Source organism: Helobdella robusta, assembly GCF_000326865.2.
Source record: "Helobdella robusta unplaced genomic scaffold HELROscaffold_1, whole genome shotgun sequence".
Classification (NCBI taxonomy): domain Eukaryota; kingdom Metazoa; phylum Annelida; class Clitellata; order Rhynchobdellida; family Glossiphoniidae; genus Helobdella; species Helobdella robusta.
In genome coordinates this window covers 959,687-980,365 of record NW_008703570.1, presented here as the reverse complement: position 1 = coordinate 980,365, position 20,679 = coordinate 959,687, and the positions used below count along the sequence as shown (strand labels likewise).

General features: G+C 31.3%; 2 protein-coding genes across 2 annotated transcripts; both read right to left on the bottom strand.

Annotated features, from left to right (window-relative positions):
* Nucleotides 1–282: 282 nt before the first annotated feature.
* HELRODRAFT_63395 (hypothetical protein) lies at nucleotides 283–5,851 on the bottom strand (the record flags this gene model as incomplete). Its single annotated transcript, XM_009010488.1, has 7 exons — nucleotides 283–420; nucleotides 649–732; nucleotides 4,535–4,687; nucleotides 4,915–5,017; nucleotides 5,334–5,501; nucleotides 5,568–5,626; nucleotides 5,765–5,851. Coding segments are annotated over 7 exons (792 nt in total), but the record flags the coding sequence as incomplete, so codon positions are not given.
* Nucleotides 5,852–11,266: 5,415 nt separating this feature from the next.
* HELRODRAFT_158402 (hypothetical protein) lies at nucleotides 11,267–19,601 on the bottom strand (the record flags this gene model as incomplete). The annotated part of the gene is made up of 10 exons (XM_009010487.1): nucleotides 11,267–11,307; nucleotides 11,369–11,482; nucleotides 12,486–12,609; nucleotides 14,836–14,958; nucleotides 15,684–15,752; nucleotides 16,192–16,255; nucleotides 17,301–17,398; nucleotides 18,840–18,878; nucleotides 18,938–19,047; nucleotides 19,595–19,601. 10 exons carry the CDS (start codon nucleotides 19,599–19,601, stop codon nucleotides 11,267–11,269), a joined length of 789 nt encoding a protein of 262 aa, XP_009008735.1.
* Between the last annotated feature and the right edge of the window lie 1,078 nt (nucleotides 19,602–20,679).

Genomic DNA, 20,679 nt, shown 5'->3' with positions numbered 1-20,679 from the left:
ATATGTGTTACACAATTCCTAGGAAGAGATTTTAAAACGGTGGAGCATGGAGCTCGAAGGTTGAGTGACAGTGCTCTGCAGCTTATCATACTTATACGTTGTTTGTACTGACGACCTTTCAAAAACATAATGTGCTGTTTGTAGACAATACATCTGTATCGCATTTGCAAACAATGCATCACAAGTCTAATTCCAAATGCCAATGGAATATTTGGATGTAATTTATTGCGCTAAAACAACTTAAATTAAAACAAATACTTCGTATTTTTACTAAATCATAGTTTATGTTGCAATTACCTCAGAATTTTGTAACAACTTTGGCCAGTTGAGAGACAAAATTTTAGGAATGAGATTAAGAATAATATTTTTGAATGATTGGGAATTTTTCTTCATTTGTTTCATAACTTTGTCAACATCAACCTGAAAAAAGAGCAACCTGATTATTTAAGAAACAAAAACAATAAACAACAAGAAGCTGGCTTGAATAAGACAAATCAGCATTTTATATCAGACTCACATAGAAAAACGTAAACGCCATTATCAGCAGATTTTTAACTGAATAAAATAACATCACAAATGTCAAAACCAAACTATAAAGCATCACAATGCAAAACATCGAACTGCTATAATAATGAAAATGTATATTACGTGATCAGATTCTTGCCAGGAGTCCATGTCCGTGACAAGTGCAAGTGCTGTGTATGGTAAAGCCAGTTCTGCTGCCAACGACACCTTCAAGCGTGATGAATTTGCTTAGTGGTACCAAACAAATTAATAAAACAAAGTTTCAAATCATACATCTTCAAAAATGTTAACAAAACTAAGGGCGAGTTGCTAAATGCAACTTGTCAGACAACTGTGTAAACATACAACATAATAGAAAATATAAAAGGTGCGAACACAAGCTCATATGCCCCCACAAAACCAACTCATGCCATAGTCTAAAGATAAACCGGAAAAGTAGATAAGAAAATTAATAAAATTATGTTAAAGATATATAAAAAATATAAAATAATGTAAATGAATTAAAACCTTGTTAATCTAAAACAAATAAATCAGCCCTAAATATTAAATTTACGACAAATTTCTTAAACTAAAATCAATCCAATCAGTTTTTAAAAGATTGACATCAATCGCGTTCAGCCACATATTCAAATCCATTCCATGTATCTGAATATTTATGTTGAATTTTTGCGTTGATATCTTGTATTGATGTCTCCTTGTCCTTTCGTTCTCTGCTTAAACCAAAGTAGAGTAATGTGATGATCTAACTGGAATTCTTGTCAGTTTGTACACCATGATAAGATCACCGCTTTGAACGTACATGTGCTGCTAATAAGAAATCGTTTTAAGCACTCTTCATAACCTAAACAACGACATTCCCTCATCATTTTAGTTGCTCTCTTTTGCACTTCTTTAAAGTCATCCATCATCATCATTGAACATGAAGATCAAACACCAGTTGCACACTCAATCTTTGACCCCTAATGGCTTTATGTAATAACTAAAACGGTTTAGACCGCAAACGATTAAGAAAATAAGGGTGAGAAACTAGACCTAAATAACTACTTTATATAAATACTTTGTCAACATTGCATCAAAATTATCAAAATCTATTTGATATACCAATACACGAAAAAATCTCAACGGTTTTCTCTCCAGGTTATTTATCTGCCCGTATGTAACCTCATCTGAAATCATTTCAACAATAAAATCTTTGGCATCAAAAACATCATGTGGTTTGGATAACATTCTATTTAAAGTATTGACATTAACTATTCCTTCAACAGCTGCTATTTTAGAGTATCCTTTCAATTTATTATTGAATGCATGACGAGATTGGTCATTGGATGCCAAATAACTCATTAAAGTTGAACCAATGGAAGACGCAGTTACATCCAGTTGCAGCAGTTGATAAGGATGAACATTAATCAATCAATCAATCTTCGTTTTGCGTCCAGAGACCCAGTTTCCCGAGGTAAGACGTTGTTTTCTTTGCCACCAACTTTTTGCGCTAAATTAGACGATCAGTTGTATCCATTTCATTTAAATTTAGAGCTTTCATGTCTTGCTCGATTGTTTGCGACCAGGACTTCTTTGGACGGCCTTTGGGACGTGTGCCAAGTATTTCAACATCTGCAAGAGAAGTTATGGCACTGTTTCCACTTCGTTTGATATGACCAAACCCCCGCAGACGAGGTTGCCGGCATTCGTCCTTTATATCATCTAAACCAGCACGACGCAGGATTTCGGTAGATTTGATGTGGTCCTTCAGACTAATTCGTTGCATCCATCGGAGCATTTTCATGTCGGTTCGTTGAAGTTGTTGTTCCAGTTTGGTTGTCATTGGCCATGTTTCTGCACCATATTACAACACCGGACGTATCACAGATTTATAAAGTCTTGATCGTAGTGGTAGTAGGATGTCACGCTGCATCAATATAGAAGCAAGGAGATGCCATTTATTCCAGGCTGCACGTATGCGTGCTCGAACGGCAGCTTCAGCTGTTCCAGTACAATCCAGAGCAGCTCATAGATATTGAAACGATGTGACTTTCTCTACCTTAACGGCTTCAAAAACAGTGCTATTTCGAATTATTTATCCTTATATGTCCTAAAACGGTTTAGACCGCAAACGATTAAGAAAATAAGGGTGAGAAACTAGACCTAAATAACTACTTTATATAAATACTTTGTCAACATTGCATCAAAATTGTTAAAATCTTTTTGATATACCAATACCCGAATATATCAATATATCCTTCAGTACAACAGCCTCCAATATTGGGGTTCTTCTTGATAGCAAACTGTCCATAAAGGACCACATCAAAATGATATCTGTCCCTTGTATTACGCACATAAGAAATTTATATGGAGTTAGATATTTGTTAGACAGACCAACAATGGAGGGTTTAGTCCATGCTTTCATATCAACACGGCTGGATTACTGTAATGCCCATAAGGTCAATTGCGATTCTTCAGTCAGTTCAAAGTAGAGCTGCGAAACTTGTAGCCGGTAAATTAAAATTTGAACGTGTGATGCCCATTTTGCATGAAATGCACTGCTGAAGGTTGAGAAAAGAATTATTTTCAAGATCACGGTAATCGTATAAATGGGTTGTCACCAAGATATACTTCAGACAAATTTTCTAAAAAAGAGCCTGCTCCAAATTTGCGTCTACGGTCGGATAATATGAAATTGCTGGTGGTTCTGGTAAGACGATTGCGGTTTGCATCGAGAGATATTGCTGTTGCTGGTCCACCATCTGCAGCAGCCTACCAGCATCAACGAGAAGACCTGGAATTTGTTTTTCTTAGTTCAAAAAATAATTGTAAACCTTTTTATTTTACGTTTAAATATGTCTATGCTTGTATATATTTAGTTTATGTACAGTAACAATTTTGTTTTTTGTATTGCTATGGTGATATTGTGCATGCTTATTTATTCTTTTGTGACAATTACGCACAATAATAATTTTGTTAAATATAAATTTTTAATATATATATTTAATATATATATATATATATATATATATATATAAATTTTATTCGTCCACTGTTAGAGTTTGCAGTATCATATCATATATATATATATATATATATATATATATATATATATATATATCACCCTTTTCTGTCATACACTCTTTGATGCACCCCAGCATTGAAACAGATATAAAGCAATATAAAACATAGTTTGCACTGTTTGTTTAAGCAACATGCCCTGTTATTTTTATGACCAAAAACTTTTTTATATTTTCAAAATAGTTTAATATATACATAATTGCAAATGTTCATAATTTTTCATATCATTCTTGATGTCATTATTCTCAATAAACCCAAATAAATTGCAATCGTTTCATTTGGCATTGAAATATTCTTAAACTATTATATTTAGCAAAAAAATGGTTGCAGAGAAGTAATAAAATGAAGTGGCAAAACCAGAACACTAAATGTGCATATATTCGTGAAGTTTTGGTTCTAGTTTAAATGCTTATATTGAAAATGTGAAAAGGCTCAAAAATAATTTTTGTAGATGTAAAACAGAATAAGATACAACACACGCAGTCTGTAGTTTACCCATATCTCATCTAGACTGAATGACATAAAGCTTAACTATCTATTAGTAAAAAAATATTTGAATTGAGTTGACTGTCAACCACATTCACAATTTTAGATTTCTATAATTTATAAGTTTTACTCTAAATTTTTGGATCTTTGATTTTTTAAATTGTGAAATTAATGGTGCAGTTATATAATAACAGTACATTCAGAATGTGCCCAATGTTTGCACACATGGGTAAATAAATAATAACCTGTATCAATCAATTATCTTTATAACAAATCATTTCACTTTGTAATTATTATACAAAATCAAACATGTTATAAAATGCAGAGAATGGCATTTGAAATAATAATCAGCTATGAAAAAAAGCCAAAACCAAAACATAAGAAATGCGTTTCGTTTTTAGCTCCCGTTTATAGTGAATCTCTTTATTTAATGTGGTGAAATACGGACAGCATTTAAACAAACCTCAGGAAAGGTTGTCATGCCAACAACAGAAGCTCCATACGACTGCCATACTTTACTCTCTGCTCTGGAGGAGAACCGCGGGCCTTCTATGACCACAATCGTTCCACTTGCATGACTTCTAATTCCTAAGTCATTTGCAATTGAATGCAGAAGCTGAAAATTAATTATGAATCAAAATTATTGAAAAGCAAACAAATGTAGTTAGAATGTGGTTATAAATTTTATTTTGCCAGTCGGGTCAAGGTCAGTATTTTATTGCCTATCTGATCGTATAGGATGTTCTTCATACTTGCAACTACAAATTCATTTCAACAATCAGGTTAGCCTGGAAACTACTCAAGTAAATCATTTATGAATTAAGGGATTTTATAAACTTTCACCTTGTTTAAATCCTCACAGAAAGGATGAGCCATCGGAATGTGACAGACTCCAGGAAAAAGATCTGATGAGCCATCATAAAATGTGCTCAGTCTTTTGGTAGTTCTGAAAATAAAATTTTGCTCCTTACCAAGAAATGGTATCTTTAATAAAATTTTGCATCTTTCGTTTTATTTATTAAGTTTCCGTCCAACTTCTAGATCATGCTTCATTCACTAATCATTCTAAGGATTCCATTTCACTTTTCCCATTGTAAAAATAATCAGTTATCAAATTTCATGCTATCTTTAATAAAATTTTTCAACTATAAATTTTTTTAATGCAACACTATTACACAGTAGCACGATTCTTCTATTACAATAAAAATCAATTTTCAATTCTGATAAATTTTTGTAATGTTATTTTTTAATTAGAAAGCAACCTATCAATGAACTGGTCTAAAATGACGACATCTCCAGGTACGATTGTCTCTTTTAAGGAGCCAACTGCACAGCTTACCACTAAAACATTGCACCTCTCTTGCTTAAGGGCCCAAATATTTGCTTTATAATTAACATTCGTCGGGTTGATTGTATGGTTTTTCCCATGCCTTAAAACAAAATGGAATTAAAATTTTTTTAATGTCTTGAAGATCACTTTGAAAAAATTGAAGTACCTGGACAATATAACACATCTGATTCCATGTATTCGACCAATTGTTAGAGAATCAGAAGTCTTGAATTATATAACATTACAACTAAATTCAAGCCATCATCAACACCATCTCAGACATGAGTTGAATTTTAATACATAAACAAATATAATCGGACATCATTTATAATAATGAAAAATTGAAAATAAGAAACAACGGACATTTCCAAAAGGTGTTTCAACAACTTTCACTTCTTTACATTCAACAAAACTTTCATCTTCTAAGCCAGATCCGCCAATGATTCCAATGGTGAACTGCAGTTGATCAAAAAGTCAGTCTTCAACTTATTAAAAATGAGCAATCCACTAAAACAAAGTCATTGGTGAGAAATACCATCTAATTAATAAAAAACAAATTCTGAGAAATATCATTCAATGACAAAAATCAGATTCAGACAAACACAGAAATCATAATGAAAATCAACATAAATTTTCAGGATCTAAATACTAAGTCTCTCAATCAATATTAGATTAGTGTAACTAATATTTACCTAACGTTTTTTAAATGTTTTTTTACAATCAAAATAATTTCCCTACTTTTTAAAATTTAAAGGCATATAAACTATAAAAGAATAATTTATTCACTGAGATCAGTTTTCAATTTCAGTAGCATGAGCATTGACTGACTTCACCAAATTTTTATTTAATTCTTATCTATCATTTTAGGATCTTTTACTATTTACAAAATGTAATTTAATACACCATCATAAAATTATATACCCACAGACTACCACTACGCCAACAACTTTCAAAATAATTATTAAACTTAAAAAATAAATACACTTTTAATTTAACTCTCATAATTAAATAATAAATTTTAATATATCTATCATAAATTTGCTGATTTTAATTTAGCTTTTCGGTTAAATATTTATTTATTATTATTATTAATGATAGAAAATTCAATAAAATAAATAGTTCAATACTTAAAGATTTTAAGCTAAAATCTTTTAAACTTGTCTTAAAACTAAAACACTCAGTCTTCTATCAAGTTATAATATCAGCTAACTACTAAAAACTAAATAATACAAATTTAATTTTTTTTTAATTATCAAATTTAAAATTTTTATACTAAAAGTTTAGTTTAATTTTCAATTTAAAATTTTTTAATCAATTAATGTTAAATTAAAAATTTAAATTAATTAAAATTAAATAAAGTTAACCAAATTTACTTTAACTAATTAATTAAAGCAACCCTTGACTCTAGTCTAAATGTAAAAAACTAAATAACAAGTAAAATTTAGTCAGAAAACGGCCAACCTCCATAGTTTTTATTACTTTTATTATTTATTATTAAATTACTGTTGTATAATTATAATATAATTTATTTATTTTTATGATTGTTTACTGTATTCTATACTCTCCTTGCTAAAGTTGCCTATTCTTTTCTATTGAGTGTATTAATTGAGTAATTGAATTGAATATTGAATCGAAATTTGAATTGAATATTGGAATTGAGTATTGACCTTTTTAGCTTTTTTTATTCTGATTTTATTTCTAAAATAAAATAAATTTATTTTTTAACAATTACAATTCCTCCTAACAAAAGATTAATTAAATAATTAATTATTTATTTAGTTAGATTAATTATTTGATCTTGCCGGCAAAATCCAACACACCGACCAGCAGCAGCTGACAATTTGTCAACCTTCGACCTTTTCCCAGCAAGCCTACTTCATTATAAGGCTAACATGGTTAACATAGACATTGAACAGATGCAAAGATGTCAAAGTGTGAGAGACTCCCAACACAATCATAATAATTAATTTGGCATTCTTTACGCCACGTTCAACAGTGAACTTCTTTAATATATTTAAAATCTGCGCCAAATTTTCCAAATCAATTTTTTATTTTTTTTCCGTTGAATTTTATGAGAACATTGGGTTGTAAATAAATAAATCAAAAAACAAGTGACTGAGAAAATCAATAGCAAAGAAAATGTAAACGTAGGCATGGCTGCAAATATTATTAATTTTAAATAGGATGATAAATCGAGAAAAATTAATCGTTCAACAAACAGTGGCTGTAAAAAGTGGCGCCCCTTGGGCTATTGAGGCCTGGAGCAGAAATATTTTTTTGAGGCCCTTCAGCAATATATATATATATATATTTTATTGTTTCATCAATTTCTCCACTGTGTTTTTAATTGATAAGATTGCTATGCCATTAAGTCTTGCTTGACTCATTGTCAAACGATGGTAACTTTTAATCAGCTTCAACTCAACTTCGAAAAGCTTCTTTCGTAAGAAGTTGAAACGCACACTGAAAAAAAATTTTTGAAGCTAAAAATAAATTTGGAACTGATTCACGTTAAACTATTTCTGTTAGATAAATTAACATTTTCAGAACAGACCATGGATATATATATGGAGCAGACCAATGTTCAGCCTCTTCTTTTTTAACTTTTCCTGCTTGAAGATGACGTTTTAACCGTTTAGTTTTGGCTATAATTTCATTTCCTTTTGCATTGATTCTATCCTTTTCTTAAGATCTTGTTAAAATTATCAAGTGACTGATACATAGATCGTCTTAAGTCTGGCTTCAATGTTAAAGCTTCATTTTTGGCCTCTTCTCCAGGCATAAACTTTCTTCAACTTTTTTGGCTAAATTTTTTCTAGGAATTATCCTTTCTTCACAAATATTTGTAGAAAATGTCAAAGCATTTTCAACGAGTTCGTTGCGACTTTTGCAAAAAAGTTCAAAGCATCTTATTTTTCAATGGTTTTTTTCTAAACCAATTTCTTTTATTTGTTGGCTTGTACTAATTTGCGGAAATGTTTCATTACAGGTTTCACAACATAATATTGTTCACTCCACCTGGTCCCTGCTAGCCTTTTCACAATGATCCCTACTGTTTCTGACAAAATATTCCACCTATGAGTTGATGATTCTTCCATCTTCCAATTATTCCAAACAACGTTACTGAGTTGAATTGCTTTTAAATGCATAAGCCTCACTCAAGTTAAGCGAATGATTAGATCAAAGTGCAAATCAAATCTTCTGAATAATTTGATAGAAATGATTTATACTCCGGAAGATCACCTGACATTATTGAACCATTGTCACAACTTTGGCTTCGACATAAATTAATATCCAAACCATCTTCAACAATATAGTCTATAACTTTTTGTGATATCAAAAGCCTTCTTTTTGGCAAGGGAAAAAAAAATCCTAAAAACGATTCTTTGACTTCTACATTTTGGTTTCTGATATGATCATATCTGATAATATGATCCGTCCTAAAAAAAAACTCCACTCTTCCTTAACTCGACAACTTTTACAAAATTATAATAAATTTTTTTTCTAATAGGAGTCATTCAACTTTCTTTAGCTCTACTCTTTCATCTACTCTACCAATTAATTCTAGCGTAGTTCAAGGCTCTGTCCTTGGACCATCTACATTTATCATTAATGCTTCTACTCTCAAAACTTTTCATAGCTCCAATCAAATCATCAAATACGCTGACGACACCTACCTTATCATCCCATCATCTAACTCAAACACCATGCAGTCAGAACTCGACTCGTTGTCACTTAATCTCAATCATAAAACTCATCATAAAAAATGGCCGTAAAAAATAACATTACCTCCAGAACACTTATCAATCACTCGCACAATTCAATTAAAATTATTAGGCTTCACATTTACCTCCACACTTAATATAGCACCTCATATCAACCACATAATCACAAAAAGCATTCAAACATTTCACGCACTCAAAACACTCCGCTCACATGGTCTCAGAGGCATCAAATTATTCGAATGGTCTCAGAGGCATCAAATTATTCGACATCACTGAATCACTCATAATCTCACGCATCAAATATGCAGCTCCCTCTTGGTCTGGTTTTGCTACACAACAACTTCAATCTCTCATCAAAAAACTAATCCGCTCAACTATCTACCTGCATCATATCCTACCGTCACTCAGATATTCAACACACTCGACTCAAGGCTGTTCAAGAAAGTAGAAAATAACAACAACCACGTCGTCCATCCTCTACTACCACCAATTAAAACTACAACACACAATCTTCGTCAGCGCAAACATAACTATCAAGTCGTCTCCCAATCTACATACCAGGATAAGACTTTCATCACAAGACACCTCAAACATATTAACACTCAATAAAACTTTCATCATTCAGACAACTAGTTTTTATTTATCGATAGCCTCACTAACTCAATAAGTTTTTATGCCATTACTTCATTTTATTGTCAATTTCTTTTCTTTTATTTATTTTATTATTTTTTACTTTATTTTTCATGTTTAAACATTTTTCTGTCTCCGTTTTTTATTTATTTTTTTGTTTAATTTTGTACAACTGCCTTGCATACTGTAATAGTTTCTGCGTCTGTCAGTTCCTGATTTTTAAATATTAAAAAAAATAATCTGGCTTAATCCCGTTGTAAGCAGTTTTTGTATGCGGCGATAAGCAAAAAAAAGATCGTCAATCACAAAAGTTGGAACTCCGGGTCAACATTGAAACATATTGAAACTTTTTCAAAAATTCCCCCCCTTGTCAACGTTTTAAAAATTTAAATTGTCTAAATCCGCCACTGGTGAGATGTATTAAACATTATCCAATAATACTTTGCTCTCCTTACATCTTCAATAATTTTCTGCTTTACGGTATCCCCCAAGATAGAAATATGATAAATTCATTCGGTTGGGATTTAAAAGAAACATTTTTTGTAACTCAGTATATTATATTTTCTTTTGGAAACTATGGGGTTTTTAGTGTTGGACTGGATTGGATGCACTAAGCCTGACAGGAAGCATGTTTACAATTGTTGCAATTGTGCGCGTGTATAGCGGTGTGTCGTCATACATACTTGGACCCACAGGTTTTTTCATTTTTTCTCGTTATTTTTATGTGCAAAATTTTTTTCTCTCTTTTAATTATTTTTATATTATTTTTGGCTGTATTAATAATTTGTTTAATATTTACTGATTCTGAGTTATATAATAGGGGTCTCGTGGCCTAGTGGTTAGCGTGTCCGTCTACCACTTCCACGACCCGGGTTCGAATTCTGCAGTTTCTACAGATTCATCCGGGTAGCCGACCCCCGGTCAACCTAGCCGTCCATCCTTTCGAGGTTGGTAAATGGGTACTAAGCGTATATGATGCGGTGCTTGCGAGTGCACATAAATACATGTGTACGTCGTGTGAAAAGGATAAACAGCCTTTGTGGCGGAGATGGCTGCTTCAAATCAATAGAAGAGGATTTGATGAACATAATAAAAGATATATAAATAACATATCTGTAACATTGGAAGTGGTTCTGCGTATGTCAGAGCTTCAATAATAAAGGCTAATAAAAAAAAAAATAATAATATAACTTATGGGCTAAATGAAACAAATAGTTTGATTTTTTCGTTCTCTTTGCAGCTGTAAAAAACAGTTAAAAAACAGACAAGCACACATTGCATGTAAATACACATGAAACACTTCATCACGCACATTGCGTGTGATATGCGGGGATCTTTTTGCAGCCGAATCCGGTCGATGCAATAGCAGTGCCAGATATTTTACCATTACACCATCCTGCTGCCAATATATAGTATTTTTAATACATGTTTTGTAGATATTTATTTTCATTCTTTTTTTCTTATAATTTAGTGATACCAGGCCTCAAATCTTCATTTATTTTTATAACGGCTATTGTTGGAGTACTTTGCTCAGTGCATGGAGAATAACACCTGGTGAACAATGATGATTTATTTTTATGAAATTTATCATTAACTTGGAAGTAAGGCTAACCTGTTGCCACGGAAACATTTAAACACTGAATGTAGTTGCTTCCATGATTATCCACTTTTAAAAAAACATGGCACAATTTTTCAACTTCTTCACTCAGACCACTACCTTCATTCCCTTAAGGTTAATAACAAAATAATTATGAAGGCGCAAATAATATTCAATCAATAAATCAATTAATGCCATTGAATATATATATCTTAATTTCTAAAAGTTCAGTTGGGCTCAACCCAAAACTTGCAAAACAAAAAATTACGAAAAATTTAAAATAAATGAAATTAAAAAAATGAAGGGAAGAAAAAAAAGCAAGCGTGAATATTCAATGGACAAAACTTTTGAAAAAATTTAAACAGCAAACACCATAAACTAATCAATTGATTAACAGAATTAACGATAAAATAATAGGATAATAAAAATAATAAACCCAACGTACAGCAAAAATAATCAACAAATCAATGAATCAAGCACATAGAAAAATCAGGTAATCAATTAAACGATAATAGAAAACAGCATGCTATAGACAAGCAATAAATCAATAAAACAAACATAAAAAAAATCAAAAATCAATTAAGAAAGTAATAAATGAATAAATAAATAAAGCAAGTATATAAAAACAAATAATTAAACAAAAAACATGCAAAATTAAACAAGCAATAAATTAATAAAGTAAACGTAAAAAGAATTAAGTAATAAACAAACGAGCATAGATTAAAAATCAATAATCAGTTAAACTAACAGTCGATAACGCTTGAATCTAGAAATCAAATAACTAATCAATCAAGCATGGAAAATCAAACGAGCAATTAAACAAGCAATAGATAAACAGAGAATCAAAATTAATAAAATAATCGCATATGACAAATCAAATAGTTAATTAAACAAGTAGCGAAATAATCTTAAAAAATTCTGATAAAACAATTTAATAGCAAAAGTTTTTAAACCGAAAAGTTTTGAGACCTGCTCTAAACAATGAAATTGATTTAGAAGAAGTAAGAGTAACAGGCGAGAATTCCATAAAAACGTTTACATTAGTGTGTAATATAATATATAAGTATATTACATATAATGTACCTACATTATTTATATTATATTAGTGTATAAAAATATAAAAATTTCTCACCAAATATAACAGCGATGTTTTTATTATTAATTACTTGACACATGTTCATATCGATCATTTTTGTCTTATCAAGATTGTCATCTGCTGAGGTACCGCAAATAAGCCACTCATCAGACGAAAGCTCCTTCGGAAAAATAAAATAGCAGTGAATGAATTAAATTAAATTTAATGATCTATCCATTAAAGGCATTTGTAAGAAATTAAATAATGCCATCAACAATTTGTCTATATATCATTTAGCGTAAAAATATAGTTTTCTTTGTCCTTGGCAGAGTCAAAAACAAAACTTTGAACCAAAATGAGTTAAAACTTGTCGGCTGAATTTGCCTCGCTTACGTTGGTGGGTCTATTTCACTTTATCGTTTTGTCATTGTGATAACTCATTTGACTGGTTTACAGTTTTAGATTGTTATAGGCAGAAATCAAGATGAAGCAAGCTGAGAGATTTAGCACACAATATTTTTAATTTAATTTAGGACTCAAGTGAAAAATGTGAAACATTTCAATAGAAATAGGAACATTTTGTCGGAACTATTTTTTTAATCAATAAACTTGTCCTTTTAGAATGTAATAAAAAAATAACAATAAAAGTTATTGTGGGCTGTCCATAAATGATGCCACGCTTTTTTAACGTTTTTTTGACCTCCCTCCCCCGTGTCACAAACTGTCACAAATCGATCAGCCCTCCAAAAATAAGCATGTCACAAAACTTAACTCCCACTCTTAGTGAAGAGTCATTAAACAATGTAACTGTTCTATGCATTTCATTTTTTATTGATATCAAAATAACGAATGACAACTCTGACTGGTCTAACTTTATTATGCTGAAATAAAGATGTTTTGTGAATAACATGATGCCTTTTTGCCATCACAATTGAAGCATTACATAACCAACATATTTCGCAGATGCTGTTTTTAAAAGAACCTTGAACAGAAAAGCAAAATGCATCATATGGGAGCCGGGACAAGCTGTTTGGAAGGGCTATTTTATTTTTCAACACCAATCAATTTTCATTTAGCGTCCAGAGACCCAGTTTCCAGAGGTAGGAAACGTTGTTTTCTTTGCCATCAACTTTTTGCGCCAAATTAGACGATCAGTTGTATCCATTTCATTTAAATTTAGAGCTTTCATGTCTTGCTCGATTGTTTGCGACCAGGACTTCTTTGGACAGTCTTTGGGACGTGTGCCAGATACTTCAACATCTGCAAGAAATGTTATGGCACTGTTTCCACTTCGTTTGACATGACCAAACCACCGCAGACGAGGTTGCCGGCATTTGTCCTTTATATCATCTAAACCAGCACGACGCAAGATTTCGGTAGATTTGATGTGGTCCTTCAGACTAATTCGTTGCATCCATCGGAGCATTTTCATGTCGGTTCGTTGAAGTTGTTGTTCCAGTTTGGTTGTCATTGGCCATGTTTTTGCACCATATAACAAAACCGGACGTATCACAGATTTATAAAGTCTTGATCGTAGTGGTAGTGGGATGTCACGCCGCATCAATATAAAGGCAAAAAGATGCCATTTATTCCAGGCTGTCCGTATGCGTGCTCGAACGGCAGCTTCAGCTGTTCCAGTACAATCCAGAACATCCCCTAGATATTGAAACGATGTGACTTTCTCTACCTTAATGGCTTCAAAAACATTGCTATTTCGAATTTGTTGTTGTGGATTGATGCAACAGGAAAATAAAATTGGACACTTTAGATAAAGTACCAATTATTTTTGAACAACGTTTGTGACACCACTGGTTACACTGCAGACTAACAAATAGATTTGAAAATTTACTGTGTTTGTAGGCCTTCACTATTTTGACTAATTGGAACTGGAGGTGGCAGAAATCCTTTAAGGACTAGTTTCAACAGATCGCTTCTAAATTTGGAGCAACAATTAATATCTGCATATTTGGCAATTTGCAAAAAATATTGTTTGAACATTGTTTGAAAATCAATGGACAGATCTGTTAAGTAAATTATCAGCCTTTAATTCAGATGCGTTAGGATTAATATATTCCGAAATTGTTGGATAACCATCAAATACTACGTTAGACTTGATTTCTACAAGCACTTTTCCAGCGTGCTAAAAGTTTATTATTACCATATCTTAGACGACGATGCGGTTTTTAGAATCTAGGTGGTTACCAAAATGATCGTGAGGTAATATTAAAAAAAAGGGACGTCACACTTGCGTTGAAACGTGACTTCCTTTGTGGACGACCCTGTTTATTAAAATTTACTAGATAATTAAGCGTTTAATAAGCGAAGATCCTTTTGACATATTCGAAGACGCCCATAAGCATAAAGCGTTAAGAATGTTTTTCATAAAACAACAAAATGTTAATTTTACTGTTATGAAAGCAGCCAGAGAATCAACAGCGAAAATGTTTGCAATCTCCATCGCTCCAGCGCTGGCTTTGCTTACTGCTGGTGAAAGTCGACAACTGTGATGAAAAATCTCGTTATTTTTAGCCTTTTACGAATTTGTGTTTTAAAAATATTTAATTAAAGTAAATCGCAAACAATAACTACCGAACATTTAAAACTGTTCTATTGTGCAAAATAAACCGGCTATCAAAATATTACACAATGATTTTTACGGTACTCTTTAACAAAACGCAAATTCAAAAAATTGAAGGCCAACGAAGAGATATGACAACGCCAAATATTACCTATTTAAAAACTCTGATAAACAACAGCAAACTATTCGGCAGGAAGGTGACACGTGTCAATAATAATAATAATGGGAAAATCCTTTTATTTTCATTTTAAAACATTTGTAATTATAAAGTTAAAATAATAAAACTTATAATGTAAATTATATATATATTCAACAATGCTCTCCATACATTTTGAATGGGCACAAAGAGAAATAGAATCAGCATTAAATTATGTTCAAATCGTGTTCCTTTCACATACTAAGAAAAGTAAATTTATTTCATAAAAATAGAGTTGTAACAAAATCTTTACAAAATACCTGTTGTTGGCTGTAACACAAATATTTTCAAATCCAAAAAAATTGCATGTTCGGATTATAGAACCGAAATTCATTGGGTCCTGAAAGTTGTAAACTCCGATTGCAGAAGCAATTTAATATAAAATAAAACATGTAACAATTGTTAAATCTCATTAAATTCCAGTTATTTTACCCAGTTGTAAGTGATATAGCGTCAATATGTAAAACAACTAGAGACGGACCGAATACTCGACCATATTTAAAGACCGAGTAGCCAAATATTCCGTCTCAGCAATCATGTTTTTAGATACCTGAACAATAATTGTTGATTTTTATTGGCCGAAAATTTATTTTGGCCATCATAAATCTTAAAACTTTTAAATTTGAACAAGAGATTGAATTTCAACTCAATAAAGAATTGTTGAAAAGAATTGAATCGTCTAAGGTTTTTTCATTGCAAATTTTTCATTTTAATTTTTTTTCAACTATTCGGTGTCATGTCAACGTAAAACATAATGGAGGCCCAAAACATAAACAAATCTGGAAAGATCATGAGATAAGAACAAAATGTACATTGAGATAATATTGTACTAATCTTTTATAATGAAGTTCAGCTTATGAACATTGAAGTAATTTATAGTAAATCATAAAAAATTCAGCCCAAATAATAGTAGCATAGTTCGACTCCAATATTATGAACAATTTAAACTTAACTGAATTAGAATGGAAATTTAACTCTTAAAATCTCACCTGAATGGAATCAAGAATAACAAGCTTTTGCAGCAAATCATTGACTCGCGGAATTTGTTTGTATCTGATTGGAAAGTTATTTTTTGAAAGATTATTTTATTATTAAATTTTATTATTACCATCAGTTTGCAAAGTGAAAGATTTTTGCAATCAAAATTAAAATTAGTCACTATGAAAAAAATCTGACATTTTAGGACTAAAAAAGCAGCTTTAACGCACAAACACGAGATTTCTCAAGCCCAAGTTTAGATAATGCTATAAAAGATGAATTTTATTAATTGTTTAATGGCGTAAAAGTTTCAATTTGAATATAGTTTGAGAATGATATCAGCAGGGCTGTTAATAGCGGAGTAGCGGTATCGGCGCTTCTGCTGATATTTTAGTATCGGTAGTAACAGCGATTCATTGAATAGTGGCAACTTTGGTGGTGGTGCTACTTTTGAAGCTAAAATAAAATCTGATTGCTACTTTTGAATTGAAAATACTTTTTGTTTAATTAACGATTTTTTACTGAAAAAACTTTGATCAAACGGCGTTGCTTCGTTTCTATATTCGTTGTTTTATTTTCGTTGTTTCATGTTACTTCGCAACCCGAGTGGCTCGTTTTTCGTTGTATCCTGTTGACAAGCTATAGTTAACAGGAAGAAAAATTTGTGTACCTCTGAAACCATAGCTCAAAAATAAACATTTAAAAATAATGATATTCATACGTTCAATTATGTAGTGATCAAGAAATTGTAAATTATAAATTTATAATGATGTATTAGTGTAATTACATAAGCGTGATTGTCATTGTACATCCTTTGGTCGGGGTGAGAGAGGGTGCACTTTACGTACTCGTGCTGGCCAACCGTACCTGCAACAGTAAATAGGCAAATTCTCACTCTCATACATATTCACGTACTTGTGGATTCAAGTCGACAGATCATTTCCTTTATTTATCAAAGTTAGAGTATGTCTCTATAGACCAAAATGTGCTTTTTTGAATTACCCAAACAACACCTTAGTTTGCAATATTGTCCACTGAGATAGTATTAAAATAAATGCACTAAGATGATGTTTTGGCTCGGGCTACTGACGAGTCCGGTAAGAGACGAAACGCGTCTAACCTGTAACGAGCTGTTACTGCAGGTACGATTAGCCAGTACAAGTATGAAAAGTACACCCTTTGGTCGTGGTGGAAGAGGGTGTACTTAACGTACTCGTACTGGCCAACCGTAGATGGCAGGTGGGCAAATTCTCACTCTTTACTTTTTTTTATATACCTATTACATTATTTCGGAAGCATCACTAAACATAGACGGCTTTTCTGGAGGTGCTATTGAATGTATATGTGCTATGTGAATGTGCTATTGAAGTCGACGATGGATCAATCCTTGGGCCACTGCCGTTAGTGTGTTTTACACGGCTGACATCATTAAAACTGTAGAAGAGAGCTTTATGGTTTCGATATTTATGATGAGTTATGATAGCACCCAACAAAGACTAAGACTCATGAAGGATATTATGTCGCCAGTAAATGACCTCGGTGTTGTACTGGATTCATGTTTGTCAATGAAAGACGATGTTGAAAAATTATTGTTATTAACTCTATTGAATTAATCCAAAAAACACTAGTTTTGTTTGCAGTAGAATCGATTTCTCTAATTCTTATGCCCGCTACTATTCATTATTTAAATAAATGACTTACCAATTTTATCTCAACTATGCAACTTCATCCTTTATGCTGATGACTCAAATGTATCCTTAACAGGATCAAACTTAAGAGTTGGTCTATAAGTATGCTACTTGCAACTATTACTATCTCATTTATGTAGCGTTCGTTGCATGATGTGGTCATGAAAATGATCAAACAATGCTTGATCAGCAGCCACAAATGCTGTGAACATCAATTAATGAAAATTCAAAATTATTTAAAAAGTTCTACGATCGACTACGATCGACCTTTTTTCACTAGAACGAATTTAAACCGAAAAATTTTAGACTGTTTTTTTTCATAAAACATTGAAAAACATATTGAGTAATTGTTATTCAAATGTAATTTTATTACATTAATTTTCAAAGTGCTTGTAATTTTAGTGCGTAAAATTATAAAAAAACGTTCATAATTTAACTTTTATCGTTTGTAATTTTGAGGAAATGAAAATATGGGGAACGGGAAAAAACGGAAAAGGAAACACGGGATTGAGGTGAAAAATTATGGAAATTTCAGAAAACGTTGGTCAAAACGGAAATTTAATAAGGGAAAATTCAGAAGGGAAATGAGAATGACCCAACAAATTGAGAGAGAACTGATAACAAATTTCAATTCCCGATCACCTCTATTTTACACCACGCTTTCGTCTGTACGTTGTGCTGTCTGGAACGTTAAATGCCAAATCGCCTCAAAACAAACGCGCAAGATACCACGTAAATTTAAACTCTCTTTTTGAGCAAGCCGAATTAAACCCTGGTAGAGCAATAAACCCAAATTTTAATATAAACACATGCTGATGAAATAAAAATGGCGGATCCGATGCCAAGAACGTGATTGTTGGTTATTTTATGTATATTTTTTATCAAGATGCGTATGCACTGCATGCAAATACGATAAATCAATTAATACCAAAACTATACAATGAAGTAAAATTCATGACTAACGAGCTAACTTTAACAGCATTCAGCTTGCTTGCATTAAGACAAATTCCCTTCAAATTACATAAAAATGTTAATATAAATATTAAAAATGAACAAAATAATTTTTAACCTGATGTTGCTTTCCATGAGCTATTTGTGACATAAGCAAATATTTTTGAATTGAAGTGTTGATATGTAAAAATTCAGCTTGTGCTAAAATATCTTTAATTTCACTTTTTTCTGAGAAAAATAAATTTTCGCTTAACACCAATTCATAAAATTCTCTCTTTTTGGCGTTTATTGCTGCTTGCACTGGGTGAATTCCATAAATTATATCTCCCTTTATAAATCTGAAAAATTAGAAGCTTTTTGTACAATTTTCACAAAAAACAATTTAGAAAACTAACTGTGAACATTGAACAATTTTTTTCAAGTTTTTTTCTGTAAAAAAAAAGGTAGATAATAAATATATCAAGCTTATTGAACAATGAATTAAAGAATTGTAAAAACACAATAAAATGATCTTGATCTGGTGTAGTGTAGCATACAAATCACACATAATAAGATATTCATTTTATTGTTCAATGAGAAAAATTTAAGGTTTAAGGGCAACTTTAAAAAAATAATTAATTTTCAACCAATTATTAAAAGGCAAAATGAGATGATTACGAATGTTCAAGGCCGGCATGGAATCATCATTTAACATCTCCATAAAAGACCAAGATCATTCAACATAAAAAAAATATAATTCATATGCTTAACAATTTGTTACACATTTTCAGCTCACTGTACATTGTTTATGATGATTATGAAGATAAAGTAATGAAGAACAATTTAATAGTAAAAATGCAAAATGGTTGGTGCAGAACAAATATCTAAACATATTAGCAATTTTGTCATGAACATATCGGCTGGACTGGATGGCATCCATAATTGAATTATAAAAGAATGTTGTTCGTTCCTCTATCAGCCCATTTTTATGTGAATCGTTTAATGCATTGTTAAGATATGGTTTGGTTCCAGATGCTTGGAGAGACTGACTTGTTAGTCCAATTTTTTTTAAGAGGAGAAAAGTCTGATAAGCAGAATTACAGGTCAGTTAGATTGAGTGTTATCTGTAAATTATTAGAATATTTGTTAAGGATGCATTGAGAGATCATTTTGAAGATAAGCATTTGATGGTTTACAAATGTTAAACTTAAAAAACACATAGAATGTGTGCATATTGAAGTACAATAGATAATGATTCTGAAGTGAATTTTAAAATATTACTACTACTCATTTCTTAACTATTTTTGCACTGTTATTTAAAGGAATGTTGCATGAATGAAATGAAAAAAATAGTTTAAAAGTTTAAAAAATTCCATTCAAAGTTCTAACCACCATTTATCCAATGATAAAATATAACAAAAAGCACCTAAGCAAAACGACGGCATGCTTTTGTTAGTACATGCTACTGTTGTATATTTTTAAAAAGCTGAATAATTCTATTATTAGATTATGCTCAAAATAGTCTTATCTGTCATATGGTTCACTGTGCTAGTCCTGTTTGAAACTTTGGTATACTTGCATAGCTGTCCGCACACTTCTCACTTGCTGTACATGACATATTTGTTATAACATATATTACAATCATATTCTTACATATTAATACACAATTGACGATATACATACAAGCATAAAGGAATAATAAACAAAATTTTAACAGTTTTTTTTACGTTATTTTAAATGTCAATGCTATTTTGCTACTTTGTCAATGAATTTTACGTTATTTTTAATGTCAATGCTATTTTATTTATAATTTATATCATTCAACCGATAAATGCAAAAACAATATTTTATTTTTGTAATGTGAATTATAATTATATAATA